This window comes from Lampris incognitus, chromosome 3, assembly GCF_029633865.1.
Source record: "Lampris incognitus isolate fLamInc1 chromosome 3, fLamInc1.hap2, whole genome shotgun sequence".
Classification (NCBI taxonomy): domain Eukaryota; kingdom Metazoa; phylum Chordata; class Actinopteri; order Lampriformes; family Lampridae; genus Lampris; species Lampris incognitus.
In genome coordinates, this window is record NC_079213.1 from 57,040,262 (window position 1) to 57,064,173 (window position 23,912).

Genomic DNA, 23,912 nt, shown 5'->3' on the forward strand with positions numbered 1-23,912 from the left:
TACAGGAAAAAAGTTTTAATACATTGTAGTACAGGCCTGTTTCGTGCGTCTCGCACTCATCAGCTGATATATATATATATATATATATATATATATATATATATATATATATATATATATATATATATACACTCACTGGCCACTTTATTAGGTACACCTTGCTAGTACCGGGTTGGACCCCCTTTTGCCTTCAGAACTGCCTTAATCCTTCGTGGCATAGATTCAACAAGGTACTGGAAACATTCCTCAGAGAGTTTGGTCCATATTGACATGATAGCATCACGCAGTTGCTGCAGATTTGTCGGCTGCACATCCATGATGCGAATCTCCCGGTCCACCACATCCCAAAGGTGCTCTATTGGATTGAGATCTGGTGACTGTGGAGGCCATTTGAGTACAGTGAACTCATTGTCATGTTCAAGAAACCAGTCTGAGATGATTCGAGCTTTATGACATGGCGCGTTATCCTGCTGGAAGTAGCCATCAGAAGATGGGAACACTGTGGTCATAAAGGGATGGACATGGTCAGCAACAATACTCAGGTAGGCTGTGGTGTTGACATGATGCTCAATTGGTACTAAGGGGCCCAAAGTGTGCCAAGAAAATATCCCCCACACCATTACACCACCACCACCAGCCTGAACCGTTGATACAAGGCAGGATGGATCCATGCTTCCATGTTGTTGACGCCAAATTCTGACCCTACCATCCGAATGTCGCAGCAGAAATCGAGACTCATCAGACCAGGCAACATTTTTCAAATCTTCTATTGTCCAATTTTGGTGAGCCTGTGCGAATTGTAGCCTCAGTTTCCTGTTCTTAGTTGACAGGAGTGGCACCTGGTGTGGTCTTCTGCTGCTGTAGCCCATCTGCCTCAAGGTTCGACGTGTTGTGCGTTCAGAGATGCTCTTCTGCATACCTCGGTTGTAATGAGTGGTTATTTGAGTTACCGTTGCCTTTCTATCAGCTCGAACCAGTCTGGCCATTCTCCTCTGACCTCTGGCATCAACAAGGCATTTTCACCCACAGAACTGCCGCTCACTGGATATTTTCTCTTTTTCGGACCATTCTCTGTAAACCCTAGAGTTGGTTGTGCGTGAAAATCCCAGTAGATCAGCAGTTTCTGAAATACTCAGGCCAGCCCGTCTGGCACCAACAACCATGCCACGTTCAAAGTCACTTAAATCACCTTTCTTCCCCATTCTGATGCTCGGTTTGAACTGCAGCAGATCGTCTTGACCATGTCTACATGCCTAAATGCATTGAGTTGCTGCCATGTGATTAGCTGATTAGAAATTTGCGTTAACGAGCAGTTGGACAGGTGTGCCTAATAAAGTGGCCGGTGAGTGTATATATACACATACATACATACACACATACACACACACACACACACACACACATATATATATGCATTGTGTTATTCGTGATACAAAACATAGACAGCTGTAATAAGCCTATACATTTAATTCCATGTATTCAGTGATCGTTTTCATCTACATGATTGTTCATTGTTTTTTTACGCTGGGTGTAAGTTTATATAAAAGTAATGTTTGTACAGTTTGAAGCCCAGGTGTTTGACAAGAAAACCGGGCGGGAGACAGACCGGCCACTGGACGTCACGGTGCTGGTGAATGACATTAATGACAACGCTCCAACCTTCTCTGGATCTCTGCAGTATCGTGTACAGGAGCAATGTGGCGCTGGTGAGTTCCAGCAACCACAGAACAACACTGGTCACCTCCTGGCCGTGACAAGTCCACTAAGGCTCTTACATCGTTTAGCAGTCTGGCCAAAGGGACACACTTACCACGTTTACTGGGTTAAAGTGTAAAAAAGGCATTATTTAAAACTAGATTGTTGCTTCTTTTAAAATGTAGAAATCATGTGATAAACTGATATCCAAGTCTCCGAGGTGCTACGGCATGCACCAGACATGTATGTTTGCTTATTTACAACGTCAGCAGCCACTACAGTGTACTAGAACATCATACTCTACATTTACTCTGCCTCAGGTGTGCAGGTCGGGGTTGTGACTGCTGCTGACAGAGACCAGCACGGGTTGCCTCATTCTGCCATCAGATACAGCCTGCTGACACAGAGGCAGCTCTTCAACATACACCCCAGTTCTGGACTGATCACCACCAGGTCCTCCAGTCTGGACAGAGAGGTGGGTGACCTCCCAACCTTCCCCTCTGTGCAAACAAGCAAGGTTTCTGTGCAGACCAGCAAGGTTTCTGTGCAAACATCAAGGTTTCTGTGCAAACCAGTAAGGTTTCTGTGGAAACCAGTAAGGTTTCTGTGCAAACCAGCAAGGTTTCTGTGCAAACCAGCAAGATTTTTGTGCAAACATCAAGGTTTCTGTGCAAACCAGTAAGGTTTCTGTGCAAACTAGCATGGTTTCTGTGCAAACATCAAGGTTTCTGTGCAAACCAGCAAGGTTTCTGTGCAAACCAGCATGGTTTCTGTGCAAACATCAAGGTTTCTGTGCATCCAGCAAGGCTTGTGCGCAAACCAGTAAGGTTTCTATGCAAACCAGAAAGGTTTCTGTGCAAACCAGCATGGAATTTGTGCAAACCAGCAAGGTTTGCACAGAAATTGTAATTGTGTGATTCACAAAAGTCACAGTCTGACATTTCTTCAGGGGGACAACGCACAACTGTTCTCCCACTGAGTATTTAAAGAAGTTTCTTATTTCTATAAGTTGCATTTTCTTTTACCGAGGCAATTACTACATATTGTCCTCACTGATATCTCTTAGCAGCCAGTAGTTGTAGTGAAGTCAAACAAAATTGTTTTCGTTTGATGAGTACTGACTCCATCTTGTGAATTCCAGTGTTCCAGATCAAAACGTGACTTTGACCAGTTTTGATAAGACTGTTTGGCAGCAGGGTAGTGTGGGTCGTAGGAAGACTGTATTCTAACCAGAAAATCCAGGCTTGGTTTTCATGACGTGCCATATTTGCCCAGTTGACGTGTCCTTGAATGAGATACTAAAATGAAACTGGCTCATGTCAACGTCCTGCAGCTGACCTTGTACTGTGTCCTCCCTGCACAGCAGCTAGTGAAAGATTACTTTCCCTCCCAGGGGAACAGGTCGGAATCACGTACAGGCTGAAATCCAGGATTTCATGTAAATATCGGAGGCCTACTTCCTGTTAAGTACTTGTTGCTCACACCAGCAGAGGTTTGCAGGTGTTTACATGTTCATTACATACCAAGGTACAGTTCAGTAATTAACCTTAACAGTGCATTAGAAACAAAATTACCATAACAACAACAACAGCGACAACACCACCACCACCACCACCAACAACAACAACAACAACAAAATTAGGAATTTCTTGCAAGACCTGGGCTGTAAATTTGAATTGTTTGGTCTTAAAAGCAACAGTCACCTCATTTCAACCTTATCGCTGTTTGTCTGTGACAAGGACAGCACATGAAAAACACCTGCAGCTTATCGTATTATTTATTTATATATAATACAGCTTATTTTATGTGATGTGAGATCACCTGGAGTGTCATGAAAAGCGCCATTAAATAAAATGTATTATTATTATTATTATTATTCATCCATCCATTATCCGAACCGTTTATCCTGCTGTCAGGGTCACGGATTATTATATTATATTATATTATATTATATTATATTATATTAATATCAATATATTATACTAACTAATTATATAATATATAATTATATAATCGATAAAATAATATGATATAATAGATAATAATATAATATAGTATATATTATAATATATTGCATTAATTAATTAATATTGTTATATTAATAATAATAATTAATTATTATTATTATTATTGTTGTTGTTGTTATTATCTATTTTATTTATTATTTATTTTATAGTTGTTCCCAATCATTTCTGTATGTGCAGGGCCACAGCAAACAGAGTTTTGTTCCAAGTGATGTAGTGTGCCGTCAGTTGACGGCCAGAAAAACCCCAGCCTAGCTCGGTTTCTGTCACACTGGTCTTGTCTTGATACGCTATTTAAAAATCCCATCCTCGTTGTCTTGGCTAAGCTAGTATGTCTCTGGTGGTGTGAATGATGTCCTGCAATACTAACACAGAGGACTTTATGGACGGCGATACAGAAGCTAGAGAGCAGTGCATTGTGGTATGTGTAGGTGCTGTGGACTGTCAGGAGAACTCTGGTTTGTTTGTCTGTCAGTGTAGTACACAGTGAGGACTTTACTGCTTAATTGACTACATTACTCATCAGTACTGGTTGCACATGCCCAAAACCATCGGTGAAACTTCCTTTAACGATTTCTACCAATATTTTAAGAATTTCTTTGGGGTTTTTCAGGTACAAGCTGCAATTCCTGTCATTGTGGAGATCCGGGACATGGGGGGTGCACCTAATGGCCTGTTCAGCACCGCCACGGCCACTGTCAGCCTCACCGACATCAACGACAACCCCCCCACCTTCACACACAGCTCTGTAGGTGGCCTCCACACACCACACTCTTTGACCTGTGGCTTGAAATGTGAACAGCAGCCTGACACTTGGTGCTTCATTCAACAAGTTTCTAACGGAATGTGGTGAGGCGACTGTGGAATTTAGCAAAGGGAGTATCAACTCAGTGTGTAGTTTTTTTCTCTCTCATTGTTCAGGCATTTCTGTCAACAAGCTGTAAGACGTGCATAGATTGAAATGTGTCTCTCTCCTCAGAGATGTTTTTTTTTAAAGCTCAGGCAGGTCTATCCTGAAAGACATCCTGGAGTAATGTGACTGCTTGGAGGCAAAAAGTAATCAACGAAATTTCATTTTTTCATTCAACTGAAGACAGCTTGCTCACGACAGAACAGCAGCAGAGAACTAGGTCATATGCTAGGAATGTGATTATGAATAAAAGCTGACGCTGCTCCAGAACATGGGTCAGGGAGCTGCTGAGTCTGAGAACATTCTGGATGGTTTGAGTCTGAGAACATTCTGGATGGTTTGAGTCTGAGAACATCCTGGATGGTTTGAGTCTGAGAACATTCTGGAAGGTTTGAGTCTGAGAACATTCTGGATGGTTTGAGTCTGAGAACATCCTGGATGGTCTGCTGATCTACTCTGCAGAGCACAAACCCTGTTTGAACAGGAGCAGACCAGAGACTTTCTGATTTGGTGGTGTAATTACTGCTCAATTGGTCAAGTTGACAACAGATGATACTCTTGTGTTGCTAAGAGGATTTCCCTGATACTACAGAGAACCTTCTAGTACTTCCTTTTCAATCATTACTCACTTTAACACGTTTTTTAACACAGAAAGAGAAAGAAAGAGACGAGAAAACCTTTATAAATATAAACTCATCTTTAACTTTTCGGCAGTCTCCTGACATGGTCACTCCTCTAGCATGGTTCTGAACCTGTTAGCACAGGTTCCAAATAAAACGACGTGTTCCCCACTGATAAATTCTTCCCAAAACACGATCTATTTTTTAACTTTTCAACATAGCTAGATATTTTTTCTTACTTATAGTTGACCTTAGTGTTTGCAGAACAAAGACTTTGTTTGAATTTGCAGAGTGAATTTTGCCTGTCTTGTGGTCGCTAACGAGCTACGTTAAGTCCACGTTTTTCCCCGTGACGTTACTGAGAAGCGCAGCAGCTTTCTCTAAGTCAATACGTCATAAGAGTCAATACGTCATGCAGCGCGTCAACAAAAACGCCATGCATATCACGCACAGCATCCTGTCAAAGTATTGTAGTGGGAAATGCCTGAGGATGTACTTGGAATGTTGCACTGGGCTCGTGCAGCTAGAGGACCAATCACAGGTTAGCTCGCGCTGTCACAGACGCAACTATATTAGACACCGCGGGAGAGACAAAGGCCAGAACTGTTTAGTAACCATATCGTAGACTGTCACCTTAGCGTGGGATAGAGCAGGGAAACCTAGCGTATCCTGGGCTAGACAGTAGATACGGTGGCTAGCAGTGGTAGTGTTAGCAGCAGACTGCCTCGGTACCTGTAGCTAGCTGACTACCCCCGAGAGCTTCCCCAGAGAGACTGAGAGAGACATTCACCCGGTCACACCGGAGCCAGAGTACAGAGAGAGAGAGAGACACGCACCCCGGAGAGCAGCCATCCATCTCCCGCCCCGCCTAGAGCTCAGCCGCCCTGTTCCATCACCAGCCCTGGTCCCAAGGTGAGCTTGCTAACCCATTAGCACACGGCTAACTAGCTAACTAGCAGGCTAGCCCTAGCATTGGCGCAGCTATCTAGCTAACGGTGGTGAAGCCCGGTTTGTCGCACCTAAAAGTCCCCGCCTCCATCCATAGTTATCCGGGCTATAGAAAAACCGCGACAAGTGGTGTCAGAAGTGGGATAAAAGGTTGGGATTCGCCATAATCTCAACACCGGAGGATCCTGCCCCGGTCATAATTCAGCCTGCACACTGTGAGCTAACCCAGCTAGCAAGAAGCCATTTTGTACTTCTTCGTGAAGTAGAACCCCAACGAAAAAAGTGAATAAGAAACTTCTTTATGAAGTGGAACCCAAATGAAAAAGTGAATAAAAAGACTCATTAGTTTCTCAACGCCATTCACACTGTGAGGATATTGTTTTTCACCGAGTTTCACCCTGAAAGTGCACAAAAGGACGTCCAGTGGCGCTAGCTAATTAGCATTGACATTCTGCAGCATTTCAAAGCAGCATTTAGCAGCTTTTTGGCGGCATCGCTATAGCTAGCTAGCAACTGAGTGAGTCAGCCATTTTGTGAAGCACTGTAATTTCTTCAGTAGTCACGTAAATCAGTGGAAAAATAAAAATGTCACAGGACAAAGAAAATGTAAAAGAACAGTCTGAGTTGAGTCTGGATGGTGCTGGTGTGGGGACAGAAGACCCCGGAGAGCACGCCTGGATGAAGCTCCTCCTGGCGCAGATGGAAACCATGAACCAGACCCAGGTTCAGATGCAACGCCAGATGGAAAACATGGAACGCCAGACCCAGGTTAAGATGCAACGGCAGATAGAGATGCAGATGGAGGCCCTCACAGCGCGTATCGATGGACTAGCGGAAGCGGTGGCTAAGCGATCTCGTCTCCCCACACCTCCCATTCAGCGCACCGATTGGGCCCGTCATCGCGTTCAGATATCCAAGGTGAGCGTCCCGGTTTGTCGCCCATCGCTCAAGTAGTGAAGCAAGGGGTTTCTCTTAGTAGCCCTCAAAGCGATAGTGGTGTAGGGTCGGCAGGGGCTGTGCTCGGAGAACGAACTAGCAGAACGGTGCAAGACATGAGCCTACTCTCGCAGTTCACCCCGGCCCGGGAGAACCCAGGGGCCAGACAGCGAGACGGCGCTGATCACCTGTTGCCAGCAGCTATGGCCGCAGTGGCTAACTTGAGCGACCGGCGCAACGAGGAGACGCCAGCCAGGCCGAGCAGCAAAGCGGCCCCAGCAGCCCTGCGCTATACAGGAAATGGACCCAGTGAGCCCGCACCACTTACCAGCACTCCGATCGGTCATGGTGGAAAAAATGGAGCGACTGCAGTACCACCCCCCGACGGGATGCAGAGTGGCCAAATGTCCCTGGACAGCAACGGCGGCCGAAACCTGCTGGATGACAGCGTTGGAGGGCAGGCAGGTTCCTCTAGAGGTCAACAGAGCCAGACAGGAGACCTTCAAAGTCGGAGCGGCAACCGAAGCTCACAAGGTCCCGGCCGAGGACACGAAAATGACATCAAGCTCCTCGCCACTTTTGATGGTAAGGGCGACTGGGATAGTTTCGTTGGACCATTCGAACGGATGGCGAGAAAGAGGAGCTGGACCGACGAGACTCGTTTGGACGCCTTGTATCTCCGACTGAGGGACAACGCCATGTCTTTTGTCATCGCGCAGCCGGCTCCGATAAAAGATGACTACCACGCGCTCATCACCCAGTTACGCCGCCGCTACGGTAAAGAGCTGCCTGAGGGAACTGCGCGCCGTAAACTCAGCGAGGTTAAGCAGGCCAGAGAGATGACCCTCTATGAGTTTGGCGAGGAAGTGAGGAGACTTGTCACACTGGCATACCCGCAGGTTGGTGTTACACTGCAGGAGGCCTACGCTGCAGAAGCCTTTCTGCGCGGGCTGAAGAACCAAAACATCGCATATGAAGTCCTGGGGGCAGAACCCAAAACACTAGCTGAAGCAATCAGGAAGGTTGAGGCACGCGAGTATGACTTTAAAGCGACGTTGGGGCGAGAGGTTGAAGGAAAAGGGAGAATCCGGCGAGTAGCATGGGAAGACGAGCGGCGTCGCGATAGCTCTCCAAGTCCTCCGCCGGTAGGAGACAGCATGAGCACCCCCGAGCTCAAGACCCTGGCCAGTGGCATCGACAACATTAACAAGGTGCTCTTAAACATCGAGCGGTACATGGCCAAAGAACAAGTAGGAGTGGAACGGGGAAGGACGCTTGAGCGGGCTACCTACGCGCACACGGGGCAACGCGCGCAGCGGTCCCCGAGTCCAAGTTCCCGCAGCAAAGGGACCTGTTACCAGTGTGGAGAGGAGGGCCATTTCAAGCGAGAGTGTAACTCACGGTCACCAAGCCCGAGGGCTCCGAGGAAGGTCAGCGAGCAGCCATCAGTCAATCTCGGCCGAGCCTCGGGGAATGGACCCAGTCTCGTCATTCCCATCACCGTGAACAGCCTGCAGCTGAAGCGCATCGTTGACACAGGGGCCGAAGCCACGGTGATGTCCCGAGACACATTCCAACGATTAAATCTGGCCGACCAGCCGAGCGTCGGAATCGCCATTCTGCGTAACGCTGAAGAGGGTAAAGACATGGCTGAAACCCCGAAGTATAGGGTGACCATCCGCTTGGGCCCCAAGACCATCGAATGGGATGTGTTCGTCACGCCCATCCGCGACCCCTTCCTCCTGGGCCTAGATCTCATGTTGGCCGCTCATGTCACTGTATCCGGGGGAGGCCAGGTCTACGTCGAAGGGGAGCCAGTGGCCACAGTTATCGTGGGTACGTCCGTGGGGGAGTACGCCGTCTCTCGCGCACTGCTGCAGGACTCTTTGACACTATCAGCGGAGAGCGAGCAGGACGTCTGGGGTGTGGTGGAAAGCCCCAAGGCAGGTATCTCCGCCGTCCTGGAGCCTGCTGGCCTCACCGAGGGAGTTTCATCTGGCAGTGTGTTGGTCAACGTTGCCCCACACGTCCCTGTGCGACTGTGTAACCTGATGCCGAAAGAAGTTAGGCTGAAGAAAGGAGCCTGCCTCGGCGTGCTAGTGGAGGCGGAAGAGGAGCTTCAGGCCCCACAAGAGGACGACATGAGCCGAAAAAATGAACCAGCCACAGTCCGACGGATGGAGTCGTCACCAACTATGGGTCTGCCCGACCATCTGTCGTCCCTGTATGAGTCCGCCAGTGAAGGGTTGGATGAGGATCAGCGGAGGGCCCTGCAACAACTCCTGATTGAACACCAGGGCATGTTCGCGGCCAGTGACGCGGACCTGGGGCGCTTCGATGCGGTCCAGCACCGAATCAACACTAGCGAAGGCCAACCTGTCCGACAACCGGCTCGGCGCACGCCCCTGGGCTTTCAACAAGAAGAGGAGCGGCACCTGAAGAGCATGCTAGAGGCCGGAGTGATTACACCATCCACTTCGGAATGGGCCTCTCCAGTGGTGTTAGTTAGAAAGAAGGACGGAGGTGTGCGGTGGTGCATAGATTATAGAAGACTCAACGACCTGACTCTCAAAGATGCATATCCACTGCCGCGGATCGAAGAGTGTCTGGACACCCTCGAGGGGGCCACTGTATTCTCGACTTTAGATATGCAAAGTGGATATTGGCAGATTGGAGTGCACCCGGATGATCGTGGAAAGACAGCCTTTATAACACGCTATGGGCTGTTCGAGTACACCCGAATGCCCTTCGGGCTGTGCAATGCGCCCGGCACATTTCAACGTGCGATGGAGGTGGTGTTGAGAGGGTTACAGTGGAGACACCTGCTTGTATACCTCGACGACATCATTGTGCTGGGGTGCGGAGTCGAAGAGGGTCTGCAGAGCCTGGGGAAGGTCTTGGAGCGCATCCGGGCGTACGGTCTCAAACTCAAGCCATCTAAATGCCACCTGCTGCGGAGGGAGGTCCTGTTCTTGGGGCATGTCGTGAGCGGAGACGGAGTCAGCCCGAACCCGGAGCTTGTGAAGTCTGTGAACGACTGGAGGACCCCAAGAAACCTCACTGAGCTCCAGGCTTTTCTCGGCTTGTGTAACTACTACAGACGGTTTGTGCGAGGATTTGCCCATCTGTGCAGCCCCCTCTACGAACTTCAGAAAAAGGGGGAGGAGTTTAAGTGGGGCGACACACAACAAGTAGCCTTCGAGAAGTTAAAGGCAAGACTCACCACGGCACCTCTTCTGGCATACCCCACTCGAGATGGACTGTTTCTGCTCGACACTGACGCGTCCAACACATGCGTCGGAGCTGTCCTGTCACAGATGCAAGCAGGAGAAGAAAAGGTCATAGCCTACGCCAGTGCACATCTGCAAAGCACACAGCAGCGATACTGCGTCACACGCCGAGAGCTTCTGGCTGTAGTCCGCTTCACACGGCAGTTTCGCCACTACCTGTTGGGCCGGTCGTTCATCATCCGGACGGACCATAACAGTTTGATTTGGCTGTTTCGGTTCAAGAGCCCAGAAGGCCAGCTGGCGAGGTGGATCGAGGAGCTGAGCCAGTACGACTTCAAAATCGAACACCGGCCAGGAGTCAAGCACAGCAACGCGGACGCGCTGTCCAGGTCACCCAAACCCGCCTGTGACTGCTATCATGCTGGGGAGAGTCTGGACTCGCTGCCTTGTGGAGGTTGCTCCTACTGTCACCGTGAACACCACCATTGGGCAAGGTTCAGCGACGATGTGGATGATGTGGTCCCGCTAGCGATCCGTCGAACTGACTCGGAAGAGAACACCTCCGGAGCGGCAGAAGAGGGCGTTCCACCATCGGCTCCAGGAGGAGAGGCAGGAGGCCTAACGATGTCACAACCTGTCAATGAACATCAGAATGGTGCTGAAGAGAGTGAACCACCTGCTATCAACTGGTTAGCCCAGTATTCGACCAACGAGCTAGCGGAGCGCCAGAGGGGAGACGCCGTGCTAGCGAAGTTGCACCAGTGGAAGGATGAGGGGAAGCTACCGTCACAGGAGGAGATGGCGCTGGAAGGACCTGCTGCACGGAAGTACTGGTTGGTCTGGACGCAAGTAGAAAGGCGAAATGGAGTCCTGTACTACCGCTGGGACGAAGGAGCTGACACACCATCCATCCTCCGTCTCATTGTTCCAACAGCGCTCCAAGAAGAGGTCCTACGTTTGTGTCACTGCGCCCTGCTGTCCGGTCACTTGGGCCGTGAGAAGACCTACCATCGAGTTCGCAGAGAGTTCTACTGGGTTGGTCTGACTGACAGTGTGAACCAGTTCGTCCGACGCTGTCCTGAATGTCAGGCGTGTAAATCCTCTGGAAGAACAGGCAGAGCTGCCTTGCAGATGTACCAGGCCGGCGCTCCTATGGACAGGGTTCACATCGACGTGGTTGGACCGCTCCCAGTATCCAAGATGGGGAACCGATACATCCTTGTGATGGTGGACCAGTTCACGCGCTGGGTGGAGGTGGCCCCGATCCCCGAGCAAACTGCAGAGATCACCGCTCAGAAGCTGCTACAGGAGTTCCTCTCCAGGTTTGGAGTACCCCTGGAGATCCACACAGACCAGGGACGCAACTTCGAGAGTGCCCTGTTTCGTGAGCTCTGTGAACTTCTCCAGGTGGCCAAGACCAGAACGACCCCCTACCATCCTGCGTCGAATGGTCAAGTCGAGAGGTTCAACCGAACTCTCCTGCAAATGATCCGCTGTTACGTGGGGAAACACCAGAGCGAGTGGGACCAACACCTCCACCTCCTCGCCGGGGCTTACCGCAGCTCACCCCATGCCTGTACGGGTTACACACCAAACCGGATGATGCTTGGGCGAGAAGTCAACCAGCCGGAAGGACTCACCCTGAGGGTGCAGGAAGCCAACGTTCATCGCACTTCCCCAGCCGAGTACGTTGCTGACCTGGAGGCGAACATGCGGGACACCCACGAAGTGGCGCGCCAGCATCTCCGTGCTGCCCAGCTCAGGAACAAGAAGGACCACGACCTACGTGCTCGACAACGCACATTTCACCCTGGAGATCTAGTGTATGTCCGGGACGACACCAGGAAGAAGGGTCAATCTCCAAAGTTGAAGCCACGGTGGAGGGGTCCCGGCCTCATCACAGAGAAGATGGGAGACGTCTTGTACAGAGTCCAGGAAGGTCGTAAGGAGAGAGTCCTCCACCACGATCGACTGCTACCCTACCTCTCAGACGACGTGCCGGTCTGGATTCAGCGGAGGCGCCATGCTCTGTTGTCTGCTCCAGCACCAGCCATAGGGCCGCAGGAAACACCTGAAGGAGGTCCTCCCGCTGCTGACATGGAGGAGCCGGGGGCGCAGAGAACAGAGGAGTACGAAGGAGTGACAGAGCAGGAGGAGATCGATGAAGACCTTGATCTCCGGCTGGAGGACCTGTTCCACGCAAACGACGATGGAGGACCCAGCACACCAGGCTCCCCGGCTCGGTTCCAGCCGCTCCAACACACTGCTGCCAGCTACTCTTCAGGCGAGTCGACAATCACCCAACGTCGTGGGACAGCAGCCTGTGCTCCGGGCGGGCAGTCCAACGCCCCTGACCCAGAAGGAGACGAAGCCGACGCCGCTGAGTCCCATCTCCCGTACACCACCAGACGGGGCCGGCCAGTCCGGAGGCCCGCCTGGCTCCTAGACTAACTTTGACGGACGTGACTAGTTGACTTGGGGGTTACTAGGCTAGTCACAAGAGTCCAGTATGGATAGCGACCACCCACATTTGTTTGACGCCCTTTGTTCCGGGCCTAGTTCATTTCGCGGGTGTTCTGTCCCGTTTATCGTGTTAGATTAATCAGACTGATCTTTGTAGTCTGTTGTTCATTTATGTTGAAGGGACTCAACAGTGCTGGAGGGGGGCAGTGTAGTGGGAAATGCCTGAGGATGTACTTGGAATGTTGCACTGGGCTCGTGCAGCTAGAGGACCAATCACAGGTTAGCTCGCGCTGTCACAGACGCAACTATATTAGACACCGCGGGAGAGACAAAGGCCAGAACTGTTTAGTAACCATATCGTAGACTGTCACCTTAGCGTGGGATAGAGCAGGGAAACCTAGCGTATCCTGGGCTAGACAGTAGATACGGTGGCTAGCAGTGGTAGTGTTAGCAGCAGACTGCCTCGGTACCTGTAGCTAGCTGACTACCCCCGAGAGCTTCCCCAGAGAGACTGAGAGAGACATTCACCCGGTCACACCGGAGCCAGAGTACAGAGAGAGAGAGAGACACGCACCCCGGAGAGCAGCCATCCATCTCCCGCCCCGCCTAGAGCTCAGCCGCCCTGTTCCATCACCAGCCCTGGTCCCAAGGTGAGCTTGCTAACCCATTAGCACACGGCTAACTAGCTAACTAGCAGGCTAGCCCTAGCATTGGCGCAGCTATCTAGCTAACGGTGGTGAAGCCCGGTTTGTCGCACCTAAAAGTCCCCGCCTCCATCCATAGTTATCCGGGCTATAGAAAAACCGCGACAGTATCATCACGGCAACTATTTCCTTTGTGTGGCCAGAAAAAGTTGAATAATTGGGGGGAAAATCATCCAGAACAGCACCGCTCTGTATGTTGAGGGAACTTTACCAGCGCAGACACGAGCTTCACTGGCTAACGTTAGCGTAGCAGACACGAGCTTCTCTAGCTAATGTTAGCATAGCAGACACAAGCTTCACTGGCTAACGTTAGCATAGCAGACACAAGCTTCACTGGCTAACGTTAGCATAGCAGACACGAGCTTCACTGGCTAACGTTAGCACAGCAGACACGAGCTTCTCTAGCTAATATTAGCATAGCAGACACAAGCTTCACTGGCTAACGTTAGCATAGCAGACGCAAGCTTCACTGGCTAACGTTAGCATAGCAGACACGAGCTTCACTGGCTAACGTTAGTACAGCAGACACGAGCTTCTCTAGCTAATGTTAGCATAGCAGACACGAGCTTCACTGGCTAACGTTAGCATAGCAGACATGAGCTTCACTTGCTAACGATAGCACAGCAGACACGAGCTTCACTGGCTAACGTTAGCATAGCAGACACGAGCTTCAATAGCTAACGTTAGCATAGCAGACACAAGCTTCACTGGCTAACGTTAGCATAGCAGACACGACCTTCACTAGCTAATGTTAGCATAGCAGACACGCGCTTCACTGGCTAACGTTAGCATAGCAGACACGAGCTTCACTAGCTAACGTTAGCAAAACAGACATGAGCGTTACTAGCTTATGTTAGCAAAGAACACATGAGCTTCACTAGCTAATGTTAGCAAAGCCGACATTAGCTTCACTAGCTAACATAACTCCGTGGATGACTGCGTCTTTTTTTTTCTTTAACAAATTTTATTCATAAATTGCTAGACTAAAGACCATCAGCCAATCAACACCAATCTACTATATCCAGTCAAGGGCTTGCAGAGTCAGGCACACGCTGACTCTGCAAGTCGTTAACTGGGTAATAATGGATCATGACACATTTTAATAGCAGCCATAAAGTAGTGCACCACTTAGTGTCTCCACTCCCAGGTGTTGCCGTCCCGTCCTCAGCATGGAGATGAAGATGTTTGTCCAGTCACAGCAGGAGATCAGCCAAGCGCCTTCCTCGCGTTTTCCGCCTCCCTGCCGTTGTTAGCAGTACAGGAGTTGTTAGATGCTGTGAAGCGTCGTGTCTGAAACACTAATCTAAAAAAAAGACTGGATCGAGCAACTCGCGATATGAAGTGAAGCCGGCATGGGCGACTTGGCGGCCATCTTAGGTAGACCAAGAAGCCATCAAGTTGCATTAGAATTGCCAGCTAAAATGTTGAGTTGCGGCGCATACCAGTGCTCTAACCGCACAGGGTCGAAAAAAAGTGGCAATTCAGATAATATAACATTTCACAAGTAAGTACCCTTTTTTATTTGACTCTTGCATTTAAGATGCCATTGCAACTGCTGTTTTAAGATGCCTTGATTTGTGAAAATGTTTTCCCCGAGCTGGCTCCTCAGACGAGTGCGTGACAGAAGGACACTGAGCGTGCCGCTCGCGAGGGAGAGAGCGGTGCGTCCTGGCTTCATCAGGCCGTTGCTCGCCATCGCTGCAACACGCTAGCTCGCTACCTAAGAAAATGACAGTATACTAGGCTACTTTACGATCACCTATATGTGCAAGCAAGACTATTACACTTCCCAATGAGTCTGTTGTTTGTAAACAACAGAGTCTCATATTCTCATGTTCTGCATCATGATCTTACATTTACATTTAGAAGTTTTGCCAGCTGTTTTCGCAGCTTCTTGCCAGCTAGCTTTGCAGTGCATTCCTTGCCAAGATGATGCAGTCGTATCTTGCAATAATTACAAGATTACTTTTATAAGATTAAAAACATGATTATCCGTGACAGCAGTGTCGAACATGTGAGGAGCCAGCTCGGGAATTTTTTTTTTAACAAATCAAGGCATCTTAAATCAGCAGTTGCTATGGCATCTTGAATGCAAGAATCAAATAAAAAAGGGTACTTACTTGTGAAATGTTATATTATCTGAATTGCCACTTTTTTCGACCCTGTGCGGTTAGAGCACTTGTATGCGCCGCAACTCGGCATTTTAGCTGGCAATTGCAATGCAATTTGATCGTTTTTTGCTCCACCTAAAATGGCGCCGATCAAGTTCAAATGGCCTTCATAAATTGGTGGCACGGAGTTATGGGATGCGCGATCCAGTCTTTTTTTTTTTTAGATCAGTGGTCTGAAAGTCGTTGTGAGCGCGTCAGACACCGCTGCCCATGAAGAAGAGAGGGAGCGTCACGTCACAGCCCCATGTCGTTTGACATAAGAAGTCACCCAGAATGGTGGTCAGGTGTGAAAACATCCAGACTTCTTGGATGTCTTCTCGTCAGGGGAAGATAGTTATCTAAAAACAACTTTCTGAAAAACTGACATTTAAAGTTAACTTAAGAATGGTCTCTATCAATATTTAACAATTAACAAAACGGACATTATAGTTTTGTTAGAGTGACTTGGTATCCCTGAAGAAGCCACGCTTGTTGACCCCTGCTGAAGTGCAAAACTCATTTGTGCAATAATGACGTTCTCTGAGTGCACAGTGTCTGTTTACCATTTATTATGCACGTATTATTCATGTATTATGCACGTATTATGCACGTATTATGCATGTATTATTCATGAGCAACTTTAGATTAGGTGTCTTCATTGCCTCAGCTGTTTTCTCGCTTGGTGTGTGTGTGTGTGTGTGTGTGTGTGTGTGTGTGTGTCTGTGTGTGTCTGTGTGTGTCTGTGTCTGTGTTCAAATGTAATGAAATGAACTTGATAATATCTGAATGCCAGAGAAGGTCATTGGGTTGCCAGGTTTGTGAGTGGTTTCTGCTTCACAGCAAGATGTTCTTGGTAACATGCTGAGGTGCTGAAAATAATCGCCTGTCTCTTCAGGTTGGGCCAAGTTTGGTGGGGTGATCTTTGGTGACAGAATTATTTCTTTTGACAGTATAAGGCCAGAATACAGGAGAACCAAAGCAACGTGCTGGTCTTAAGGATTCCCGTAGATGACAAGGATGAAGAAAAGACCAAACATTGGAAAGCAGTGTTTGTAATCACAGAGGGCAATGAGAACAACACTTTCAGGATGGATACTGACCCTAAAACCAATGAGGGGCTGCTTTATGTGGTTAAGGTAAGACAAAAACAGAAACACAATCAAATTATTTTCCTCTGCCTCAGAACGAGAAGATACGAGTTTGACATGGTGTGGCTGATATGGAGATACAACAGACAAGCCTGGTTAGTGCACCTATCATCCCAGACTGAACACGGCACCAGACGTAGTGCAGAACACTACGTAGACGTAGTGCATAATCCACACAAGACAAACGTGGACAGACAATACATGTCAATATAGTAGACAAAGTAGATGCAACAAACTTGTTGTTTTCTACTGTCACTGTTGGAGGCTGCTCCTCACTGCCCTGCTGCTGTTTCTCCTGCCTGAAATGAGAACATCGTTAAAATACGTGGACATAACCATGGACTGATGTAGAGGCACAGGAATACACATAAGCAGCACACAGAACAGGGTAAATGTGAGCCTAAATGGGAAAAGGGTCCAGACTCTGATGGGCAGTGCTGGATCAGGGTCCAGATCCCGATGGGCAGTACTGGATCAGGGTCCAGACTCTGATGGGCAGTGCTGGATCAGCGTCCAGATTCTGACGTGCAGTGCTGGATCAGGGTCCAGACCAGGGTTAGGGCGAGGGAAGGGGAGGTGGGTTTGGGAGATACCCCAGTTGGAAATGAACTCAAGCAGTGAAAAAGTGAATATCTTAATGTGGGTACTCTGTCAACATGGTCGATATCCTGCAGATTTTTGCTGTAACCACTCAAAGAACTTGTCTATTAATGGCCCTAGCTGGGCAGATGAAGAAGGCTTGGTGAAGAAGGCATGACGAGCTCTGCAGTCATCAGCAGGGACCCTCTACCAGATGAACCGGGGTCACTGTTGCTTGATGAGCTCTGCAGTCATCAGCATGGACCCTCTACCAGATGAACCCGGGTCACTGTTGCGTGACGAGCTCTGCAGTCATCAGCAGGGACCCTCTACCAGATGAACCGGGGTCACTGTTGCATGACGAGCTCTGCAGTCATCAGCAGGGACCCTCTACCAGATGAACCCGGGTCACTGTTGCGTGACGAGCTCTGCAGTCATCAGCATGGACCCGTTACCAGATGGAGCTAGTCTTAGAAACAGCTGGCTGCTGACTGGGCTTTGTATGTACAATGAGCTGGAAAACTGATATGCAGCTCCCCTGACAGCCGAGTGTGAACCTTGGCATGGCAAAACTTTGCAGGCTTGTGTGTTTGCCATTTAGTGTGTGTGCTGTGTTTACTTGTGTGCACCGGCATGTGTGGTTTGTAAAGGCCTGCCCAGTTACTGGAGTTTATCTGTAAGTGTGTACATGCGAATTTACTTTGGCCCGAATTTTGTGTGTGTGTGTGTGTGTGTGTGTGTGTGTGTGTGTGTGTGTGTGTGAGTGTGCGCGCGCGCGCGTGTGCAGGGATATATAATTCGCAGTGCTATTATTAGCAGAGCTGATGCATTGTGTTAGTTTTGTGCAGGATGTGTTAGAGCAGGCAGCAGATGCCTGACCCATATCGTCACACACACTTCAAGCTTCCATCGACTTTTACTTTAAGCTTCACTCAGAATGGTTGAGAACTTATCATAAAATCATAATTCAACATCTTTTGGTGTATATCAGAGTCAAATTCATCTCATTGAGGCAAGAGGATATACAATTATTTTTAATTTAGTAACCTAGTGATGTACAGTTTCTCCATAACTAATTAATAATTATAATTAATTAACTAACTAATTAATCATCTATTTATAATATAACTAATTGTTAATAATGTACAATAATTAATTATAATATAAATTTATAATAATGTAAATATAATATCAATTATAATTATGATAATGGGAATATGATAAACATAATGATATAATTATAATAAATTATAATTATAAACATAAATCATAATATAAATATAACATATAAACATAATACAAGAAATACATCTAAATATTAATTAATTAATTAGTGGTATGATTGATTAATTATTTAATTGGGATTAATCGGTTCTCTGTAATGTGTCATATAATATTTCTCATGATTTCAAAAAACAAACATTACCAAAATAAAAGCGCTTTAGTAGAGCCACACATAATGTAGACACCAGTCTGTTTATATTTCACAGTTGTTCTTCCTAACCTTCTGCCCTCATGTGTAGCCTTTGGATTATGAAGCGGGCAGGGTGGTGGTGCTGCGAGTGTCTGCCCAGAATGAGGCTCCTCTGGCAGGAACCACAGCCTCGTGGCTGTCCGTCCCCGTGGAGCTGACTGTGGGGGATGTGGATGAGGGTCCAGAGTTCAGACCCCCCAACATGGTGATCAGGGTGAAAGAGAACATCCCCAATGGAACTGTGATAGGTACCTACACTGCCCTGGACCCCGAGACCAAGAGCAGCAAGGGCCTCAAGTACGGTGCTTGTACACACACACACACACACACACACACACCATATTATCCATCCATCGTTTCCACAAGACCTGCTTAATCCAGTTCAAGGGAGCACATGTGTGGGAAAATAATTCAGACTGTGTGTGTGTGTGTGTGTGTGTGTGTGTGTGTGTGTGTGTGTGTGTGTGTGTGTGTGTGTGTGTGTGTAGGTATTACAGGATGTCGGACCCTGGCTCCTGGGTGAGTGTAGCTGAGAGCACAGGAGAGCTCAGGGTGACTAACACGATTGACTTTGAGTCCCCCCTGGTCACCAACGCCATGTACAACATCACCGTCAAGGCTGTGGATTTAAGTGAGTTTCACCACTTTTTTAAGTTTAAGCTAATTTGGGGTGTGAAGGGTGAGGTGGGAGAAGGGGATGTGTCTCCAAAATCTGGGCCGTGGAAAGGTGTGGTGTTCCAATGCCATCATAACGCTCCATAAACAAGTACATAGCTACAACTAAGAAGTTGTACTTATGATTTGCTGCACTTTGTATATTGGTATTTGTAAATGTGTTACAAATCTGAGAAAACATTTGCACTTGAACACAACCCTACATGTAACCTGCGATATGCATATATGATAATATATGCATATAGCAAACAGTTAAACATAATGTTTGTTTATGCACTGGACATGCATGAAGGAATACTCACTTGTTCAGCTGTTGTTGGACTTCATGTTGTTTAGCTTATCCAGTTATCATACTGGAAATGTTGTGTCTTCACTGTTCTTTCACAAGGGAGGGTAAGTTGCCCACAAGACAAACAAACAATGAACTGAAACTATATTTACACAGCAAAAATGCTATACCTGAGTCTGACAGTCTTAAACTCGCACTTAAATATCTTCTATTGGGTTTCAGGACTCATTTAATCACCAGGAGCTGTGTGAGGTGATTTATCACCACCTAGCAGTGTTCAGCTTCAGTTATCTGATTTAGTTACGTCATCTTAAACTCACACTTAAATATCTTCCCTTGTGTTTCAGGACTAATTTAATCACAAGGAGCTGTGTGAGGTGATTTATCATCACCTAGCAGTGTTCAGCTTCAGTTATCTGACTTAGTTATTTCATCTTAAAAACAACATCTTTAGGAGTAAAGGAAGAAAACTGTTTGTGGAGAACTGCTTTAAGTTTCATGATTAGATTTTACAAATCAAACTAGATAAAATATCTTACATAAACCATGTTTCAAGCTGCTGGTCTTTCAGGTGAACCAGTGATCTGATCTTGTCACGAGACATTTGAGCTAAGAGAGATATTTTACTGCCCTGCCAGATGAGTTTGCTTGTTGTGAGGCTTTTCTTACTTAATGTTAAGTTTGGTCTCAGTTCTGACACGACACTTCTGCAGGAACGTGTCGTCAAACTGCAGTAGGGTCTACTTTCAGTTGCAGCAATTATTAAAAATGCAACTGTTATTCTGATAATTTAGCTTGAACACCTTCACAATGTATTCTCTTCAAGGTAAGGCACATTTGCTTGCAGACTCCCGACTTAGAATGTGGGACAATCTGCGTTTTCCTGCATTTCAGTCTTAACATGGGTGTAGAAATTGTAGGAAATTTTGACCTCAATTGTTGAGCTGTATTTAGTCCAAGACAAGGTTTAAACTGTGAAAAGTCCATTGTCTTACTGCTTTTATGGTTTGCATAGTGGTACTCCTTGTTCTGTGTAAGCAAAAGGAGCCAGATATGGCTCACACCACATGGTCACAGGGAATGGCACCTGTGAAGGAGGGCATATTTTGGAATTGGGTCATCTGATCCTGAAAGGTTTTAAGATAATTTTAACAACTTTTTTCTTTTTTTAAATTAAAAAACAACAAAAGTTAAAGGCAGTGTACCAGGACTCATCTTGGACCCACTCCCTCCAGCACCTCAAATGCAAGTGAAGGCATATCAGCTGCGGAGACGTCTCGGGGCCAGCGGGCGTCTGTTTACCCATCATTCATAAATCACTTGGTTGCCCTGGCTTGTGGTTTATTTTTCCCATGTGACTGTTGCAAATTAATGAGCACAACTGCAAAAATGCTCTTGAGTAATAGGTAGTAGAGTACATTTTGAAAGCAACCCTTTAAACTTCTACATCTTAGGTTCAAAGTCCGGCCTTGGGACTGTAACACTGCAGATCGAGGATGTGAATGACAACGTGCCAGTGATCCCACCTGGAGTGCTTGTTCTGTGTGCGGAAGAGGGGAAACTGGGATATGTTACTGTTCCCGCTCAGGATCCTGACCTTTCACCGTACTCCGACCCCTTCAACTTCCAGGTCCTGGGGAGCGACTGGAGGATAAGAGAGGCCACAAGTGAGTAAAGTGATGTGCAGAGAAACAGTTGTGGGCAAGCAATTCAAGGTACGAAAGTAAACTCATCATTAAACATCAAGCATCCTTAAACCGGACACTAGCTTGTGTTTCCTTAATACGAAGCAGTGTGTACATGGACATGATGTAGTGGTACATGGCACAATGTCAGTCAGATAGAAACTCAGACATTGTCAGCTTTACATCCCTGTCACGATGTTTCTGCGGCTCCTATCTGACCTATTTTGTGATTGTTATTCCTGGAGAGAGTGGAGACAGAGGGCACTTAAGTCTCTGCGATGGGAGAGCGTCGCCAGTTTCTCTAAAAAAATCTCTGACAAAGCTGTCTTAAGAGAATTGATGAAAATGGCTGCACAAGGCTCAAGTAGTAAACTGAACTAGGCTAAAGCCAGTTTTGGAAGAGGTCACCCAAAATGTGGGCACCAGCCGAGGACATGTTGTCGCCTCTCTTTCATAAGATTTTATCTGTACAGTAGCCAGGTTCCACTGCTCTGCTTGTGCAGTGTGCATGTTCTTGGAGAAGTCCTTTCCTGTTTCAGCATGGCACTGCCCCTGTGCACAAGACGAGGTCTATAATTTGATTTTGAGACACATTATTGATCTCATAGGGAAATTCTTCTCTGCATGTAAGCCATCCTAGCTGTGTGGCTAGGAGCAGTGGGCAGCCGCCGTGCAGCGCCCAGGGACCAGCTCCAGTTGGTCTTGCCAGCTCCAGTTGGTCTTGCCATGCCTCGGTCAGGGGCACAGACAGAGGTATTAACCCTAACATGCATGTCTTGTTGATGGTGGGGGAAACCGGAGCACCCGGAGGAAACCCACCACCGACACGGGGAGAACATGCAAACTCCACACAGAGGACGACCTGGGACGACCCTAAGGTTGGACAACTCAGGGGTTTGAACCCAGGGCCTTCTTGCTGTGAGGCAACAGCGCTAACCACCATGCCGCCCTGACATGACATGATTTGTCGAGTTTGGAAGAGGAACTGCACAGAGCCCTAACCTCAACCCCATGGAACATCTTTGGGATGAATTGGAATGCCGAATGTGAGCCAGGCCTTCTCACCCAACATCAGTGCCCCTCCTCACTAATGCTCTTGTGGTTGAATGGGAGCGAATCGCTGCAGCCACATTCCAAAATCTAGTGGCAGTTTTCCCAGAAGAGTGGAGGCTGCAAAGCAATACCAACTCCATATTAACGCCTGTGGTTTTAGAATGAGATGTTCAACCAGCACATAAGGTGTGATGCTTGGGTTGCCACTTCTGGCTATGCATGCACACACCATTGTGTCAGCACTCACACCAACACACTCTCACAATCACATTCACACACCCTAAAAAGCACATTTAAAGAGACATGGGACAAACACTGACAGTATTCATACGACCCAGAAGTCATGTTATCATGGACAGATGCTCCAAAAATGTATGCACACAGTAAAATCCTGAGTGTTCATTTACCTTCCTGAGTGTTCATTTAACTCGCTGGGTGTTCATTTAACTCGCTGAGTGTTCATTTAACTGTGAGAGGGTACAAATGGACCCAAAAGGATCCGTTTGTACACTCAGAGTTAAATTAACACTCAGGTTTCTACTGTGTACTGTTTGAATGGTGAATCTCATGTAGTGGTATTCTCTGAATGGCTATCCCTCTCTTGTTCTCCCTGCTCTCTCTCTCTCTCTCTCTCTCTCTCTCTCTCTCTCTCTCTCTCTCTCTCTCTCTCTCTCTCTCTCTCTCTCTCTCTCTCTCTCTCTCTCTCTCTCTCTCTCTCTCTCTCTCTCTCTCTCTCTCTCTCTCTCTCTCTCTCTCACACACACACACACAAACACACACCAACAAATATACACATTTATAGCCATTCCCTCCTTCTCAACATCCCTGTCTCTTGCACTGTCCACCAATGCAAAGCTGTCATCTTTGCTTCCACTGATGGGATGTGGTCATGCATGTTCCTTTGGTCCTCATTTCATGTAATGGTGCCAAAATGCCATATGCCAGCAGCCATGCCAGCATGTACCCTGGTTCTGCTGACACAATGACGGACGCTAAGCAGGTGTGGGACTGGCTAGTACTTGGATGGGAGACCCCACCAGTTGTGGCCCCCAACTGGTGGGTCAGTAGGGGGCAGTCTTCCCTCCTAATAAAAACAAAAAATATCAAATCCCAGTGCCCCAGTGCAGTGACAGGGACACTGTGCTTTAGGAGATGCCGTCCTGCGGATGAGACGTTAAACCGAGGTCCTGACTCACTGTGGTCATTAAAGATCCCATGGCACTTATCACAAAGAGTAGGGGGTCCCCCGGTGTCCTTGCAACATTCCCAACCTGGCTCTCTCCACCTGGCCCCCTAATCATCCCCCACGTAACTGGCTCAATGACCCCC

At 47.7% G+C, this 23,912-nt stretch overlaps 1 protein-coding gene across 1 annotated transcript in view; it reads left to right on the forward strand.

The window, feature by feature from the left end:
* The window catches only part of LOC130109391 (desmocollin 2-like protein), a 79,027-nt gene that overhangs the window by 49,215 nt on the left and 5,900 nt on the right, over positions 1-23,912 (forward strand). The window contains exons 7-13 of the mRNA XM_056276279.1: positions 1,562-1,706; positions 2,016-2,170; positions 4,333-4,467; positions 16,631-16,816; positions 18,931-19,178; positions 19,370-19,512; positions 21,300-21,512. Coding sequence (XP_056132254.1) covers positions 1,562-1,706; positions 2,016-2,170; positions 4,333-4,467; positions 16,631-16,816; positions 18,931-19,178; positions 19,370-19,512; positions 21,300-21,512 — 1,225 coding nt within the window. The remainder of the gene's footprint in view (positions 1-1,561; positions 1,707-2,015; positions 2,171-4,332; positions 4,468-16,630; positions 16,817-18,930; positions 19,179-19,369; positions 19,513-21,299; positions 21,513-23,912) is intronic.